This window comes from Gadus chalcogrammus, chromosome 14 (genome assembly GCF_026213295.1).
Source record: "Gadus chalcogrammus isolate NIFS_2021 chromosome 14, NIFS_Gcha_1.0, whole genome shotgun sequence".
Lineage (NCBI taxonomy): Eukaryota > Metazoa > Chordata > Actinopteri > Gadiformes > Gadidae > Gadus > Gadus chalcogrammus.
In genome coordinates, this window is record NC_079425.1 from 19482860 (window position 1) to 19498575 (window position 15716).

Genomic DNA, 15716 nt, shown 5'->3' on the forward strand with positions numbered 1-15716 from the left:
CCTCCCCCTCCTGCTACCTATCTGTCCAGACACCCTCTCCTCTCCCTCCTCCTCCTCCTCCTCCTCCTCCTCTTCCTCCTGCTACCTATCCGTCTAGACACCCTCTCTTCCTCCTCCTCCTCCTCCTGCTACCTATCCGTCTAGACACCCTTCCCCTCCTACCCCTCCCCTCCTACCGCTCTGTCCAGACACCCTTCCCCTCCTACCCCTCCCATCCTACCGCTCTGTCCAGACACCCTTCCCCTCCTACCCCTCCCATCCTACCGCTCTGTCCAGACACCCTTCCCCTCCTACCCCTCCCCTCCTACCGCTCTGTCCAGACACCCTTCCCCTCCTACCCCTCCCATCCTACCGCTCTGTCCAGACACCCTATCCCTCCCCTCCTAGCTCCCCTCTAACGAACATACCCAGGTCCCAGACACACAGGTGGTAGCCAGTGTTATCCAACCTGTCTTCCATCTTATGTATCCCCCCTCAGCCCCCTGAGTGTGGTGTAAGTACCCCTTCAGCCACACCAAGCCTTCCCCTGGAACCGATCATACCATTGTCATTCAGCAAGCTTATTAATATTGTATTGTATGCGGTTCTTAAGCTTTCTCATCTCGGGACCCAAGAGTTATTCTCAGTGTGCCCGTGGGGTTGGTGTTCCTTCTGTTGCAGGGGTTCTGTGGTCTGGTTCTGACCCACTCCCACAAGTTTCTCAATCCATTTTGGGTCGTAACCTATAGTTTAAAAGCAGCTATAAGAATCAGAAAGTTTGAATTCGAAAAGTTTTTTGTTGATATGTTTTAATTAGTAACAGTATGACCATGAGTGAGTGACTCAAAGGGCACAGAGATCATACATCTCAACAAAATGAGCTTTGACCTCAACACTAAATTCATTCAGCAACAAGAAGAGCAAGAAACTAAAGAGTTATAAACAGCACAGTGCACAACTCAGTTAATGAGAATAACTTTTAATAAGCAAGTGGCTCTGGGATCCGTGTTTTAAAGTCCAATTTCAGCTTGGCTTCTTAGGTTACTTCTTTGTACTTTCCACAAAACATCCTCAGCCTCGCAGAACGTGGTAGAGGTTTAATTAAGTTTAATTAAATGACCCTTACTTTGAAAATCACTGCAGGAACCGCAGGTCAGATTAAGTGCGAAGGATTTGAGAACTTGAACTATATGAGCCCCTTGAATCTGTGCCACGGGCTCAAGCCCTGGAACACGCTTCAGTGTCCTCCGCTCCTCCAACGTTCATTCCCTACTGGTGCTCACCGCTTGTGTCTGTCCACAGGGTAGCACTGACAGTATGCTTGCCTTTCTACCTGGATATCGTTTGTTTCTCAACCATTGACGCTTAGTTAAACACAGACAGCAGAAATAGTACAAGACTGGCTGTTGGGGTTTAGGCGGTGTTCACGCCAGCCTCTCTGACAGCCTCTGCAGGCTACGATTACCCATAATCGCCTTCTCTACGGCTGAATTCTCCCAGAAACGCCTTCTCTGCTGCGAGACGCAAAGTGCAAAGGATATAACGTATTTTTCGGAACATAAAGCCGCATTTTATATAAGCCGGAGGAGCGGTAAAATGGGGATGCATGTATCAAGATACAACAAATAAGCCGCCCTGTAGTATGAGCCACATCTTTTCACGCATCTTTGCCCGCAACCCAAATACTTACCAACTTAAAAACACGTAGCGCCCATTGCTGGCGTGAAACCATAACAGGGTTTTTAACTAGAACAAATTCCCTCAGGGCCACATCCACACCATGCTGTCGGGCCACTGATGGTTGAGTAAGAGACAGTGAGTAATTGGAGATAAAGCAGTTCTAAGTTTGGGACACATTGGGGAAAAACGGTTTTCATTGTGTTTGTGTCAGTTGAAGTGATGCCAAATTGTATTTCTTCACAAGGTTATCTTTTACTTGCAAACCTCTAATGTAAATGAGCATATGGGCTCATTTACATTAGCCCACATGCTCATGTAAATGATTCAAGATAAACTTCAAATAATTAGAACGACACTGTGACTGCATTAGGAACTCCATGTTTCATAATTATATGGTTTTAAAGTGTATAGTTTAAAGTTAATGGGAGAAAGGGATGCGTCCATCCGAGGTAATGTTCATCTTAATCATTGTGAAGAACAGAAGAAGAGGAGGGCGCCTAAAATGTATTTTTATCAGATTATCTTGGAGATAATACTCGTAAAAAGATCTTGTATATAATTAGAACGACATTGTTAGTCTCTAGGCCAGTAGAGACACACAAAAAACAACAAATAGTTTAATTGTTTCGCGGAGGAGAGCGGGGAGCTCTGATGAATTGGGCTGCAAGCCGAGACTGGCAGCCACATTAGTCCTGACCTCAGACACAAAGCACTTATGATGCAGTGGGGAGCCGGGGAGCTACCCCTCCCTGGGCTGACTGGACCCGCCACACTCCCTATTAGAATACCCTCCTCCTCCTCTCCCTCCCCCCCACCTCTCTCCTGCGTTATGCAGGGATTTATGCTCCACCGGGCCTTTATTGGATAAGGCCAATCAAATCCATCCATTCCATGTCCCTGATTGATTATAAAACATTGATAACCAAATAAAAGGCTCCTTAGGATGAGGCATGGCTCTAAGAAGAGGAAAGATCACGTTTGAACAGCTGCTTATGAAGACACTATAAAACGTTCCTTAATGCCGCGGCAGGAAATTAACTGCTAGGGGGAAGTCAGATGGTGGGAGTAATGTGGGACGTTTAATCAAAATTAAAAATAAGTCCTGGCCTTTTGTATCCGGGTGTAGCTCCATCCCCCACCACTAAGGTCAGGCGGTTGGTCCAGGGGGCAGTCACCCCCAGTATAGCACACATAGCTTGGCTCCTTCTAGAGCAGGGGTCTCAAACTCAACGTACCTAGGGGCCGCTGGAGGTAGAGTCTGGGTCAGGCTGGGCCGCATCAAGTATTCCACAAAAAAAAGGACCACAACTGACCCAATCTAAGTTAATGATCGGGCTATAATTACGTTGGCTATGTAATCGCCGAAAACACAGGACATTTCATAGCGGTTGCTGGAAACCGGAACATTTTAGCGTCCTTTGGCTTTTGTCAGGACTCAGGACACGCAACTCAAAATTGGGACTGTCCTGGCAAAACCGGGACATCTGGTCACCCTATCACAAGTGATAAAAAAGCGTGGCAAGCCACTCAACAAAAATGTGCGTTTGACAACAACGCACTAACACTAAACTTTGATGTCAAGTAGGGGGCCACAAAATATCAACCCGCGGGCCTCAATTGGTCCCCGGGCCGCGAGTTTGAGACCTCTGTTCTAGAGCAAAGGGGCTAGGGGGGGGGGGGGGGAGTCAGCTCTAGAGCTGCCAGCAGTGGTTAAACTTCCAGGATTAAAAACATGACGGTGCATGAGGGGCTGACTGACGTCTTTTCGTCAGAGAGATGTTTTTATGTGGGAAATCGTACGGCTTGCGCTTGTCTTTAAGCCGCCAGAAGACACAATGCATGACATTCATCTGACAGGCAAAGATGTGTTATTCAAACTGCAGTTAGATCTGCTTCTGTGTTTAATAGAGACAGGAACCTTTTATTGAGTCATGGATACATATTGAACTGGCGGTGTAGTCCTCTTTCTGGTATAGCTGCTTGTTATTTTCAGTTTCCAATATGTAAAAATAGGTATCACATTATATTTGGGTTTTTGTTCTCTAACTAATTGAGATGGATCAGTACTGCCAGGCAAACCTCACTAAATTATTTGTGTTATTGCTAAGCAGTTGTTTATCATGTAGTAGTTTCCATATCAATGATGGATGAACCAACATATTTTGGTTATGTGTTTTTCTCATTGAAACCCTCATTCTAAGCTTGGCTTGTAGCTAGTATTGTAAGTGTGTATTTGGATTTGTCGCTATAGTTGGGAGTATGATGCTTTGGATAATTAATGGGGTACAGTGTCCTGAACGTGCTGTACTGTGTCCTGCCTCGCCGCTGAGGAACTGCAGCCCACACTGCAGAATGCTAGTCATGAACACAAAGTAGAGGAATCGATCATCAGACACACTAAACAGGGGACACGGATCCCTTGTGTGTGTGTGTGTGTGTGTGTGTGTGTGTGTGTGTGTGTGTGTGTGTGTGTGTGTGTGTGTGTGTGTGTGTGTGTGTGTGTGTGTGTGTGTGTGTGTGTGTGTGTGTGTGTGTGTGTGTGTGTGTGTTACCCCAAACTGATCCCGATACAGTAGACTGCCTGAGCCAACTTGTTTTAAACACAACATTGTGTGATGATAAGGACTGACACTTTTAGTATAAACTTTTGAGAGAACATTTTGTGTTCTACAGCTCTGGGACCCTTGCAATGACATCACAGCTGTCATCTTATCTAGCTCTGTCACCATAGCAATGAACCCACCCCTGTCATCTTATCCAGCTTAGTTTCCATGACAATCATGCCACGCTGACAACCAGCGCAGTTACCTAGGTGATGACATCAACACTGTTAGTCCAGTTCTTTTCTTGACTAATGACGTCACCGCTGTAATCACGCTCGAAACTATGGCCGTGATGTCATGGCCCCTGCTCTGTTACTTTAAGGATTACATCATTGCTGTTACCTTGGCTGTAATGTAGGCTGTAATGTAATCATTTTCCCCCTTCTGTGTCTCCAGGTCTGTTACTACAAATATGGCGCCACTGCTGTAATCCAGCTATATTGCTTTAGCTATGAGATTATTGCTGTAATCCAGCTCTGTTCATTAAATTATTAAATCACAGCTGTAATCCAGCTCTGTTACTTTAGCTTTGATGTCCCTGCTGTAATCCAACTCTATCACCTTATGGATGACGTCATTGTCGCAAACAAGCATTATTACCGTGGCGATGATTTCATTGCCACCCCTCATAATTTACCCTATTATGTAGCTCCGTTCTTCCTTAATTATCCTCTCTCTCTACCCCTTTTAGTATCTCTGTATGTCTCTCTCTCTCAATTCATTTCAATTCAAAAAAGCTTTATTGGCATGAGAAATATACATTTGAACAATAAAATAAACAGCGTTATAAAGTAAAAAGGTAAGGTATATATTATAATAATATAATAAGTATAAACCGTTAAATACAAAATATCTATACATATCAAATGTTATACTATAAAAGTACTTTAAAAAGTAAAATGTGCGATATTATAAAAATTACAAAAATTACAGTATCTCGTATAAACAGATAAATTAAAGATACACTCTAAATACACAGTATTTACATTATGGAGGATGTGTGCAATAGTGCCATTATTGTGTGAAGAATGAGTCCAGGGGGATGAGTCTATGGGGAGTTTGAGGTCCTTGAGGTGACGAATCTTGCTGCTGCGTTCGCACATTGTTGTATTTCTCTCAACAGGTATGGCAGTTTGTGAGCATCTGGAGTGTCTTCAAAGTCCTTGCATGCCTTTGTAATCCGTGGGAAGTTTGTATTCCTGATTTCTTCGTATGACTGGCAGGAAGTCAGGGAATGCAGTTCTGTCTCTAGTTGGTTGTGTGTGCAGTGGGAGCACAGTCTGTCTCTCTCTCTCTCTCTCTCTCTCTCTCTCTCTCTCTCTCTCTCTCTCTCTCTCTCTCTCTCTCTCTCTCTCTCTCTCTCTCTCTGTATCTCTGTATCTCTGTATCTCTCTGTCTCTCTCTCTCTCTCTCTCTCTCTCTGTCTCTCTCTGTCTCTCTCTCTCTCTCTCTCTCTCTCTCTCTCTCTCTCTCTCTCTCTCTCTCTCTCTCTCTCTAACCGCCACCCCCCTGCCGTCTGCGTCCCCCTAGGAGCTGCTGTTCAGCGTGTGCGCCCTCAACGTCATCTCCACCATCGTGTGTGCCCTGGCCACCGCCATGTGCTGTATGCAGATGGTGTCCACTGACCTGCTGCAGATGGTAGGTGGTTTGGATTTTTTTGTCTTCAATGCAACTTTATTTAAAAGACAAAAGATCTGAGCAGTCACCCTCTGGCCGCCATGATGTTCGGATTATTTAAAGACATTTTTAATACATGAGCTGTTAGATATGTGATGTGAGGTCAAGTCAGGAATTCAGTAAGTGTATTTTAGACCATGACACACAAACACACACACACACACACACATACAAACACACCAGTGTGTCCATTAAGCCACCAACTGTCTGCCAGTGGTGTTATTTTCTGCCTGTCACACACAAAAGGTCATTAAAAAGACCCAGCCAGCGCTGCCCGACTACATAAATGAGTACTTAAATAAAAGCGAATGCGAGAGCTTTAACTCCAATACAACCTGACTTTGCACACCTATTTATGAGCGGTCTTGTTGTGGGAGTAAGAGATCAGAGACAGCGAAGATTGAGTCTTGTTATAGCTCAACGTGAGAGACAAAAGGTGGGAGCTCAGTTGTTTCAACATTGGAGAGAGAGAAATAAACAGCTGTACAGGGATATCAGGGCCCAGGGGCAGGGTTTGTCTATAGATTTAGACTGTTTAGAGTGAGACGATATATTCGGGTAAAGTGGAGATGTGTTTCGATGAGGCCAAACTTTTGGTTTGTTATGAGGTGAGGTGGAGAAAGGGGTGGAGAGGAAGGCCGGTGGTGTGTGTGTGTGTGTGTGTGTGTGTGTGTGTGTGTGTGTGTGTGTGTGTGTGTGTGTGTGTGTGTGTTTGTGTTTGTGTGTGTCTAACCCCCCACTGACGTGTCACATGACCAGTTCATGCCTCACCGTGGCCGGGCCCTGAACGCGGACTGCGTGACCCCCCACGGCACCATCCTCCACCAGACCCTGGACTTTGACGAGTTCATTCCGCCCATCCCCCCGCCCCCCTACTACCCCCCGGAGTACACCTGCACCCCCTCCATGGACGGACAGAGGTACGTACGTCCTTGACCTGACGGTTACGCTAACGCCGCTCAACTGGTCTGACTTTTTCGAAGAAGCAGAGTTGAAACACGCGTATGAGGCAGATCTCTTATATCAGCGAATAGCGAGCGTGAAGTTCCCCCTTTAAGTTCCAACAGAATCTATTATTTTCCTCCTCACAGTGACCTTTATATCCAGAAGACTGATTTCGATAAATGTTAAGTAATGTTTGCAGAAACATGGTTTGAGAACTGAGAAAGTCTGAGAATCAATTTTATGTGCTGTGGTGTGCTCAATATATAGGCCTTTTTTCGGTCTGGTGCTGAATGAGATTATGTTTTCTGAGTCACCTACAGATACGGGATAATGGAAGCGCATTGAAAAGGTCTGACTGTATTTTCTGGACCTATGTCTCTGCTGGTTGACGGGTGTGACCTTTTGCATGATCTGTGGCGTGTCTGAAAGCATTCGACCGTTAATGAGTTACAATCACCTGTGAGAACGACCATGCGTGGCGAATCAGAACGCTGAAGCTGCTGCCGGCATCTCCTCGCTGTGTGTTTTACGCTGCATTACACACCGACCGGTGAACAGGATGCGATGCCGTGGTCTAATGTCCTGTATTCTGGAATGAATGAATAAATAAAACAAAAGACCTGAAGCGTTCGTCCCCGAAGACTTCACCTTGGGCCTTCGGATGTCCTCAATATGGACTCTTTTTATCCCAAGCGTCTCGGAATACTACGAGGGCATGCATTTGTTCGAATGGGTGGCACCCAGTGGGATCCAAATTCCCTGACAGCTGAGCCAGACGGGACCGCCTGCTATGAACATGGATACAGGTTGATCCTGTTGCATTTGTATGGTTCAAAAAACCTATAGACGTCAGAACAAGGGATTCATTCTGCATGATCGATCGGGCACAGTTAATGGACAATAACGTCGCTCCTGGCTTCACGAAAAACATCCGCTTTCAATGTCATGTGAAGTGCATTTATCGTGAGTGTGCCTGCCATGAATGAAAAAAAGCAATACAGCCCTTTCGGAATCAATGTGTGTGTATCAGTACCCTAGTTTGTGGGCAACATAGTAGTGAATTGCCTCTCAACTACTCTTCAAAAGGTCTTATCACAAAGACCAAAGTGATATATTGCTATTGATTACATTTGAGGTCGGCGCATTCACGCAAAATAGTCGTCGGCAGAATCAGCACAGCAAAGGGATTTTGACAAAGGTTACTGATGCTTTGATCGGTGGTGTCCTTTAACACAGTCAGCTTCAGATTCCACCTGCCCAGGGCTTCAGTTTATATGACTCAATAACTAACTGATGAGGCTTAAGCGATAAAACGATCTACGATGAAACACGAGGTTAAACATGGTGAGGCATTTTATATTGAAATCCTCAATGGGGGTGTACCTTTGAAAAGGTATTTTCTTGTCGAGTTGAAAGCCAGTTGCATGGCCGGTAAGTCTTGTTGTGTGCACCCACGTCTCCTGCCTGACGTTCCGTAGTGGGAAGAGAAATACGAGACAGAGAGGCAGAGAAAGGGATAAAAAAACACCCACATATGCTACCTGACATTCCCTCGAAGGAGATAAAGTGAGACAGAACACACTAGCCAACCGACAGAGGGGGAAACAGAGAGAGACGAAGACAGGAATAGAATCACACCCACATCCATTGCTTGACATTTCCTCCATGATGTTTCATTTAATAAAAACTGCCAGTATACACAGCACCTCAGTCGATGTTGGTGGTGGTTTATTAAAAACACTTGCATGAGGAACATTTCTCAATTTCCCAGAACGCCTTGTGAAGGCGAGTTGAAATGGTGAGAAAGAGACGTTAGCAAGTCAGCAGAGTTTATGAAGTATAGCACTTTTTACACAGCAAAAGTCTGAAATCGCTTCACAAAAGAACAATTGTTAGACAATAACGACTTTCATAATAATCATTCAAACAAAGACTAAGACATAAACAACAGCGGACCTTAAAACACACAGTTTGAACAGACAGTTTGAGTTTCACGAGACAATGAGGCAAAATAAAGGGCACTTTAAATTAAGGAGTGTGATCTGTATCTGGGTTCAGTTCCGCTTGTGTGAATTTCTAATATCTGATTGCTCCCATGTGTTGCGACACAATAGAGCAGATGTGGCCCTGCATGAGAGAGAAGCTACCTGTCATTAAAGGAGCTTACATAGTCTCTGTTGAGAACGAGACAAACAGACAGACAGAGAGAAAGAGTGGCATAATGACAGTTTGTGAGAGAGAGTAAAGGAGAGAGAGACACACACACACACACACACACACACACACACAGAATCTGACATACATATAAACAGACAGTGGGGGACAGAGACAAGAGAGAGAGAGAGAGAGAGAGAGAGAGAGAGAGAGAGAGAGAGAGAGAGAGAGAGAGAGAGAGAGAGAGAGAGAGAGAGAGAGAGAGAGAGAGAGAGAGAGAGAGAGAGAGAGAGAGAGAGAGAGGAGAGAGAGAGAGAGAGAGAGAGAGAGAGAGAGAGAGAGAGAGAGAGAGAGATGATAAAGAGAATAAGGGTGCGACTGATGTCTTATTTGGCAGGGAGCCATGGCTGTTTGACACCGCAGGTATAAATACAAACAGGCCTGTAGACACATTAACTGCACCGTACAGGGTTGTGAGTCATGACATCATCAGCAGGCAGGTGATTGGTGGATACTATGGCAGGCTATCTTTCACGCCGTGTTACTTTACACTAAAACAGGATTGTAATTAAAAGATAGGACATCTTGCATCGCTGCTCATCCTTAATTGGCCCCCGATAAAACGATGTTATGGTGCACATGGGATCATCCCTTTGTCTTGAGTTAAGGTTTAGGGATTATTCAGAGGAATATTTTCTTTTTAAAATTAAGGTACACTGGGGTAGAAAGAATAATTAAATAGGAAAAATAAACCATGTTTAAGTACACAAGGACCGGTTTGTGGTTCCCTGGAGAGCAGCTACCTAAAACAATACATTAAAATAGAAAGCAGATGAAAAACAACCCAATTATATATCCTTTGTTAATATCTGGATGGCTATCTGTGTTGAGGTATTCTGTATTCTGGTTTGTATTTTGTTTGACAGACATGAAGTTCAGTCTATTCCAATTGTGTTTTTTGGTTTTCTGACCTTAAGTATATTTGGGCAGTTGGTTAGGATATTTTTACTATAGAGTAGTATGTTTGGTCTGTGAGTGACTCAACCTGTTATTCTGGCTTCATAATATTTTTTTGTAGTTTTCTGACCTATTCTATATTCTGGTTGTTTCCTGGACAGAGGCCTACAGCTAGACTTCCCCCACTCTCCGTTCAGTGCCATCTACGGCGTTCCAATCAACAGCCCGGGAACGCTGTACCCCACAGACCTGCCCCCGCCTTATGAGTCTGTTGTAAGCTACACCCCCGCCAGCCAGGTAAGCCCCGCCCCCTTCTGCCCCAGGTAGGAGCAGGACACATCTATTTCAAGTGTGAAAAATTATTATTAACTATTTATTTTGTTCACCTGATTTATTATATTTATTAGTAGCCCTTTATTTCCAACAAAAATGTTTGTGTTTTTAAATTATAATTATACATTTATTATATCCCTTTTAGCACACTTCAACAGAATCAATTCACATCGCAATATCGGTGATTACAGTGAAATTAACAGTGGTTTAATAATGGCCTTTTTCCAATATGTGATGGATTTTTGGTTCCATTAATGGCAGCACTTAGAGAATAGAAATGTCGAACATAACTGAAGAGGACACTTTGTATGCACCATGTGACTTTATATCTGATTAGATCCATTCGGTTGTGTTTATAACCAAAAAGTGGTTTCTAATTAAAGCTGTACAGCTAATGGTTACCCCAGCAGCCGACCTGTCCCCTGGATCCCAGTGGATTTATTTCACGGTGTTCTATTGTCCTCTAGTGGGGAGACTGTGGCATTGCAGCTGTGGCTTGGCCGCAAATCTCGAGAGTAGTTTTATACTTGATTACTTTGTAAAGGCTTGGTAATCACAGAAATGCATACAGTTAATCTGTGAAATTCAAAACAATACAATTACACAGGAACCAACAGTCTGTGAAATAACTGCAGACACTTAAATTGACCCTCTTATCTGCCCTCTCAGAAGTCTATTCAAAGTGTCCTCGATACAGCCACATAAATATCAATGATGGTTTGTGTGTGTGTGTGTGTGTGTGTGTGTGTGTGTGTGTGTGTGTGTGTGTGTGTGTGTGTGTGTGTGTGTGTGTGTGTGTGTGTGTGTGTGTGTGTGTGTGTGTGTGTGTGTGTAAAGGTAACCAGCAGCATCGAACAGCGAGCCACTGAGTCCAGTCTTTGTGAGGGAACCACCGCGGGCCTCAGCACTCAGGGTAAAGACTTGTTAACTCCCATAATGCATTCACATGTTCTGCAACATTCCCACAAATTGTACACTTCGGTCAAGAGAGAACTGAAACAGGTCGGGTTTATGATGCGTGGTGTGTGTGTGTGTGTGTGTGTGTGTGTGTGTGTGTGTGTGTGTGTGTGTGTGTGTGTGTGTGTGTGTGTGTGTGTGTGTGTGTGTGTGTGTGTGTGTGTGTGTGTGTGTGTGTGTGTGTGTGTGTGTGTGTGTGTGTGTGTGTGTGTGCAGCCTCGGTGGACAGCGCCTCCCTCCTGGTGTCCGAGCTGGCCGACCTGCAGGACAACAGCTCCTCAGACGACCTCTGCTCCCTGGAGGTCCCGGGCGGGGGCTCCGACTCCTCCCCCTACACCACGTCCAACCCCGGCCACCCCGACGGCACTGGCCCCCAGGAGCTGAGGGCCCAGGGGCCCCCGCGGGGGGGCCACCAGCGCGGCCTCGCCGACACCACCTACAGCGAGTCGTCCCACACCCAGTCCCCCGACTGGTCGTCGGACAACGCCAGCAACCTGGACCACGACGAGCACGGCGACGGCCCCCACGGCGGCGAGGAGCACGGCGCCCGCGGCCTGCACGTGTGCGAGGAGCTGGCGTCGGCCAAACACGCGGCGGAGGAACCGCCCAGGACCGCCCCGCACGCGCTGATCAGGGCGCGCGTGTTCAGCCGGAAGCTCACCCTGCCCGTGGCGCTGGCCCCGCCGCCACAGCCCTGCTCCCCCACCTCGCTGGCCTCGTCCGGGGGCACGTCGGGGCTCAGCCCCCTGCCGCCCTCCGCCTCGCCCTCGCCGCCGCCGGCGCCGGCGCGGCCCCGCGGGTCCCGGCTTTGTTTCAGCGTGTGGACGCCTTCCTCGTCGTCGTCCTCCTCCTCCCAGCCGCCGGCGCGGAGCGGCTGCTCGCCCGGAGACCGGCCGCGGGGGTTCCGGGCGGTCCGGAAGTACCGCAGGCTGGCCCGCATGGTGCGCTCCACCAGCGACCCCATCTCCTGCTCCTCCACAACGGGAGGTGAGGGCAAGGCCGCCTTAATGCACGGGCTTGCCTGGGCTGAAGCCCCAGGGCCTACGCCGATCGGGGGGGCGATCATGAGCTGCAGTAAAAAAAAAATAATAATAATCTTTAATTTTTATTTTATTTTATTTTATACTGGCCCATGATAGGCCCCCCGATCGGCGAACGCCCAAGACAATGTGATTTTTTTGTTTGGGGCTTACAAAGATCAGAGGCCTATCATGAGCCAAGAAAAAGAGGGCCATGGGTAGCTGGGCCCAGTGGCCCCTTGACACCACAGCCACAGTCGTCTCAACCCCCCCCCCCCCCCTGTCAGGATTTCTCGTCCAACCCTAGTTACACATCTTCATTGTAAGATCCCCTCTCAGGGGGCCTACGAAAGCCCTCAGCCCCAGGGCCCAATGGCAGGTTACGGCAGGCCTGGGTGAGGGCCGTCCGTCACACTGCATATTAAATACAATACACACACACAACTAGATTCACGTCTATCTATCAAATGTTTTATTATCATCCACCCCAAGTAAAACTGCATATATTTAGATTTATGCATACAGATTTTTCTATGACGTATCAACCTCTCCAGGTTAGAAATCCTAGATTGTTTTGATGTGATTCTCTATTTTGCTAAGGGCTATCTCGGATATTCTGATTTTAGTTAGAGGTTCATCTTCAGATGGCAGCAAGCACACAGTGCAAACACTGTCTTACAAGTGGCATGATCTTGACTAGAATAATGGGATGTTAATAACGTGGCTGTGATTTGTGTCCTTCTCTGAAGGGGATGGCTGTGGATGTGTGCCCGCTGGGAAAGCTCCTTCTGGGGACTCTGATGAGACGTCTCCCCTGGATGGTAAGGGTCCACCAACCAGCATTCCCTGAACGGTCCCACCTCAATGAAGTGGAGCACCTATAAAATATTAATTGTAAAATATAAATCCCAGAAGAGAAGTTTGGATGTTAAAAGTCTTTATCTTCTTCATCGATGGCCAGAAGTACTTTCTCCAGTGCTCAACGACGGTTGTGTAGATGTGTGTGTTTGTGTGTGTGCGCGCGTGCCTAAGTTGTCTCTCCTGATCTAGATCAAGTAACAGTGTCAACAGAACCAGCAGACATCATCAGCCTCAAACCCCGAGCACTGCGCACACACTTGTCCCAGGAGCGACCCCACTCCCTGGCCGACCTCAAGACGTATAAAGACACCAAAATCCTGGTGGCCAAGTTCCTGGAGCACTCCAGCTGCAGTCTCCCCCCAGAGGTCCAGCAGGTGGTCAACTCCATCAAGAGTGTTATCCAGTCGGACGAGAAGCACATGGAGGAGGCCATCTTCAGCGCCAATGTCATCGATCAGGTGAGAGTTTTCAGGTTGAATCAAGGGTGTGGATGCATAACGGTATGTTAAATAACACGTCACACATTGGATCAAAGGAAAAACACCAAATTAAGGCAAGGCAAGGCAAGGCAACTTTATTTATATAGCACTTTTCATACACAAGGTAGACTCAAAGTGCTTCACATATAAACATTGTCATACAATAAAATAAAATAATAGGTAAATAAAAGAAAAACATATGCAAAAAATAGAAAGTTAAGGTAATTAAGGTAATTAAGACTACACTGGAGTACATTTCTGATTGCATTACAACGGTGCTGGTAGCTTTGTTGGGCCTTGAAATGTTTTGGGTTCCTATGTCTAGGTTTGAACTTATAGTACTTTCTCTTCCCAACACATTTTTATACAGAGCCCCACTCTTGCAAACAAACAAACGTCTATCATATTTTCAGATGCATAAGACTAGCGCCACTGAAAGTAATTTGTCCTTCGCAGGTAATGAGCCAATCCCAGTGGAGCCGAGGCACTTCCAGGAAGTGTTGCCATAGCGACATCCACCTCCAGAGCTGTGGCGCCTTGAGCTCTTCACCGTCCCTGCGCCGTTCCAAACGCCTGTCATCCCACCTGCTGAGCAGCCCCGACACAACCCGGCGCACCCCCTCCGACCGGAGCCTCACGTCCAGGGAGACAGTTCTCTGACCCCCCAACCACCACCACCACCACCACCACCACAACAAGGACTCAGCCCAGTGATGGAGGTGTTTTTCCGGGTGCCCGCCGGGCCGATGCAGTCGGGCCCAGCCATACAGCAGCAGAGATCTGACGTTGGTTTGCGGGTGTGCTAGATGTATCTCTGCGTGGGGACTTCAGAGAGGGCTGATACCCGTCAGCCCTCTTGACCCCAGTGCCATGTGAAGCAGCGCTCCGCCCATCAGCAGGAACGGTAGCATACTGGGATCCGAAGCAGCGACCGGTAGCTCTCGCACTCAACGGAAAAAAATACGACTAGTAGAAAATAACAAAAAAACATAAACATCAAACCAGAATGTTCTCCCTCAGGGGATTTTTCTTTTACTTTTCAAATTACATTCAGTTCAAAAGGAATACGTCTTGCTGTTTTTGCTCTTATTTGCCCACATCTGATCCATATCCGGTGCTAAAGGGAGCAACTGAAGTTTGTATTGAACTGTCGCTACCAGCTCTGTTTAAAGACAGAGCGGCAATGTAACAGAGCGGGGAGAGGGTAAATATTTAGTTGTGCCGCTGGTTAAAGGCTTATTTATCTTACCTCAGTGTGTTTCCATTCTCATCAGTGTTCTAATAAAACATGAGTTTCTAACTGGTTGTTTGTTTGTGTTTTTCCTCAGCCATTGTTTATTGTGAATTGAATATTGAAACGAATCTCAGATGCAGCAGGATACGAGAGGGGCAGTGGCGCCCTCTAGGGGGTAGAACACAGGGGACCTCAATCGGATTAACGAGCGCCTTGCCTTCTAACATAATAAACACAGAGGAGCGAATTTCTTTCAAATAAAATCTGATGGAGAACATTTATAGCCATAATTGTAGACATTTCAACACGAAATGTTTTTGTGGAGACACATGTGTTTGTGTAGATCTGCCTACTGCAAACATGGTAAGTCCAGGTCATTGTTTTTTGTTCTAAATTAATTAATTAAGTTGATTCAGTAAATATACATTTTCCAATAGCCTTACCAAGCAATATCATCCTTTGAAAAACAAGTCCTATTTTTTCATTCTATAGATTCAACATTTGCGGCTGCAAATGGAGAACTAATGATGGAACAGAGTAGGGTGGGAGTTGTTCCAAGTACTTGACCTGTGAGAGAGAGATAGTTGATGACGATTAATAGAGAGAGGCATTCCTCAATGAGGAAAATAACCTCAAGACTCCTCACCTGAATCTGAACCTGAAGCAGACCTTTGTCACTTCCAACAAAACAGACCATAAGGGCAAGACACCTGCTGAAGCGTGCCAGCGCCATTAACTTGGAGTCTGTTTGGATTTGCTGCGACATAAATGGCAATTGCAGAGGTCAGGACACTCGCCTGAACGCCTACTGGCTGGACAAGTTCAAGCAGGGGCATGG

At 46.3% G+C, this 15716-nt stretch overlaps 1 protein-coding gene across 1 annotated transcript in view; it reads left to right on the forward strand.

The window, feature by feature from the left end:
- Positions 1–14903, forward strand: part of fam189a1 (family with sequence similarity 189 member A1) — a 59583-nt gene extending 44680 nt beyond the window's left edge. The window contains exons 6-14 of the mRNA XM_056607064.1: positions 5793–5900; positions 6699–6859; positions 10157–10292; positions 11166–11241; positions 11502–11819; positions 11898–12272; positions 13054–13125; positions 13355–13623; positions 14101–14903. Of these exons, the coding sequence (XP_056463039.1) occupies positions 5793–5900; positions 6699–6859; positions 10157–10292; positions 11166–11241; positions 11502–11819; positions 11898–12272; positions 13054–13125; positions 13355–13623; positions 14101–14304 (1719 nt within the window). The 3' untranslated portion in view covers positions 14305–14903. The remainder of the gene's footprint in view (positions 1–5792; positions 5901–6698; positions 6860–10156; positions 10293–11165; positions 11242–11501; positions 11820–11897; positions 12273–13053; positions 13126–13354; positions 13624–14100) is intronic.
- Positions 14904–15716: the final 813 nt, after the last annotated feature.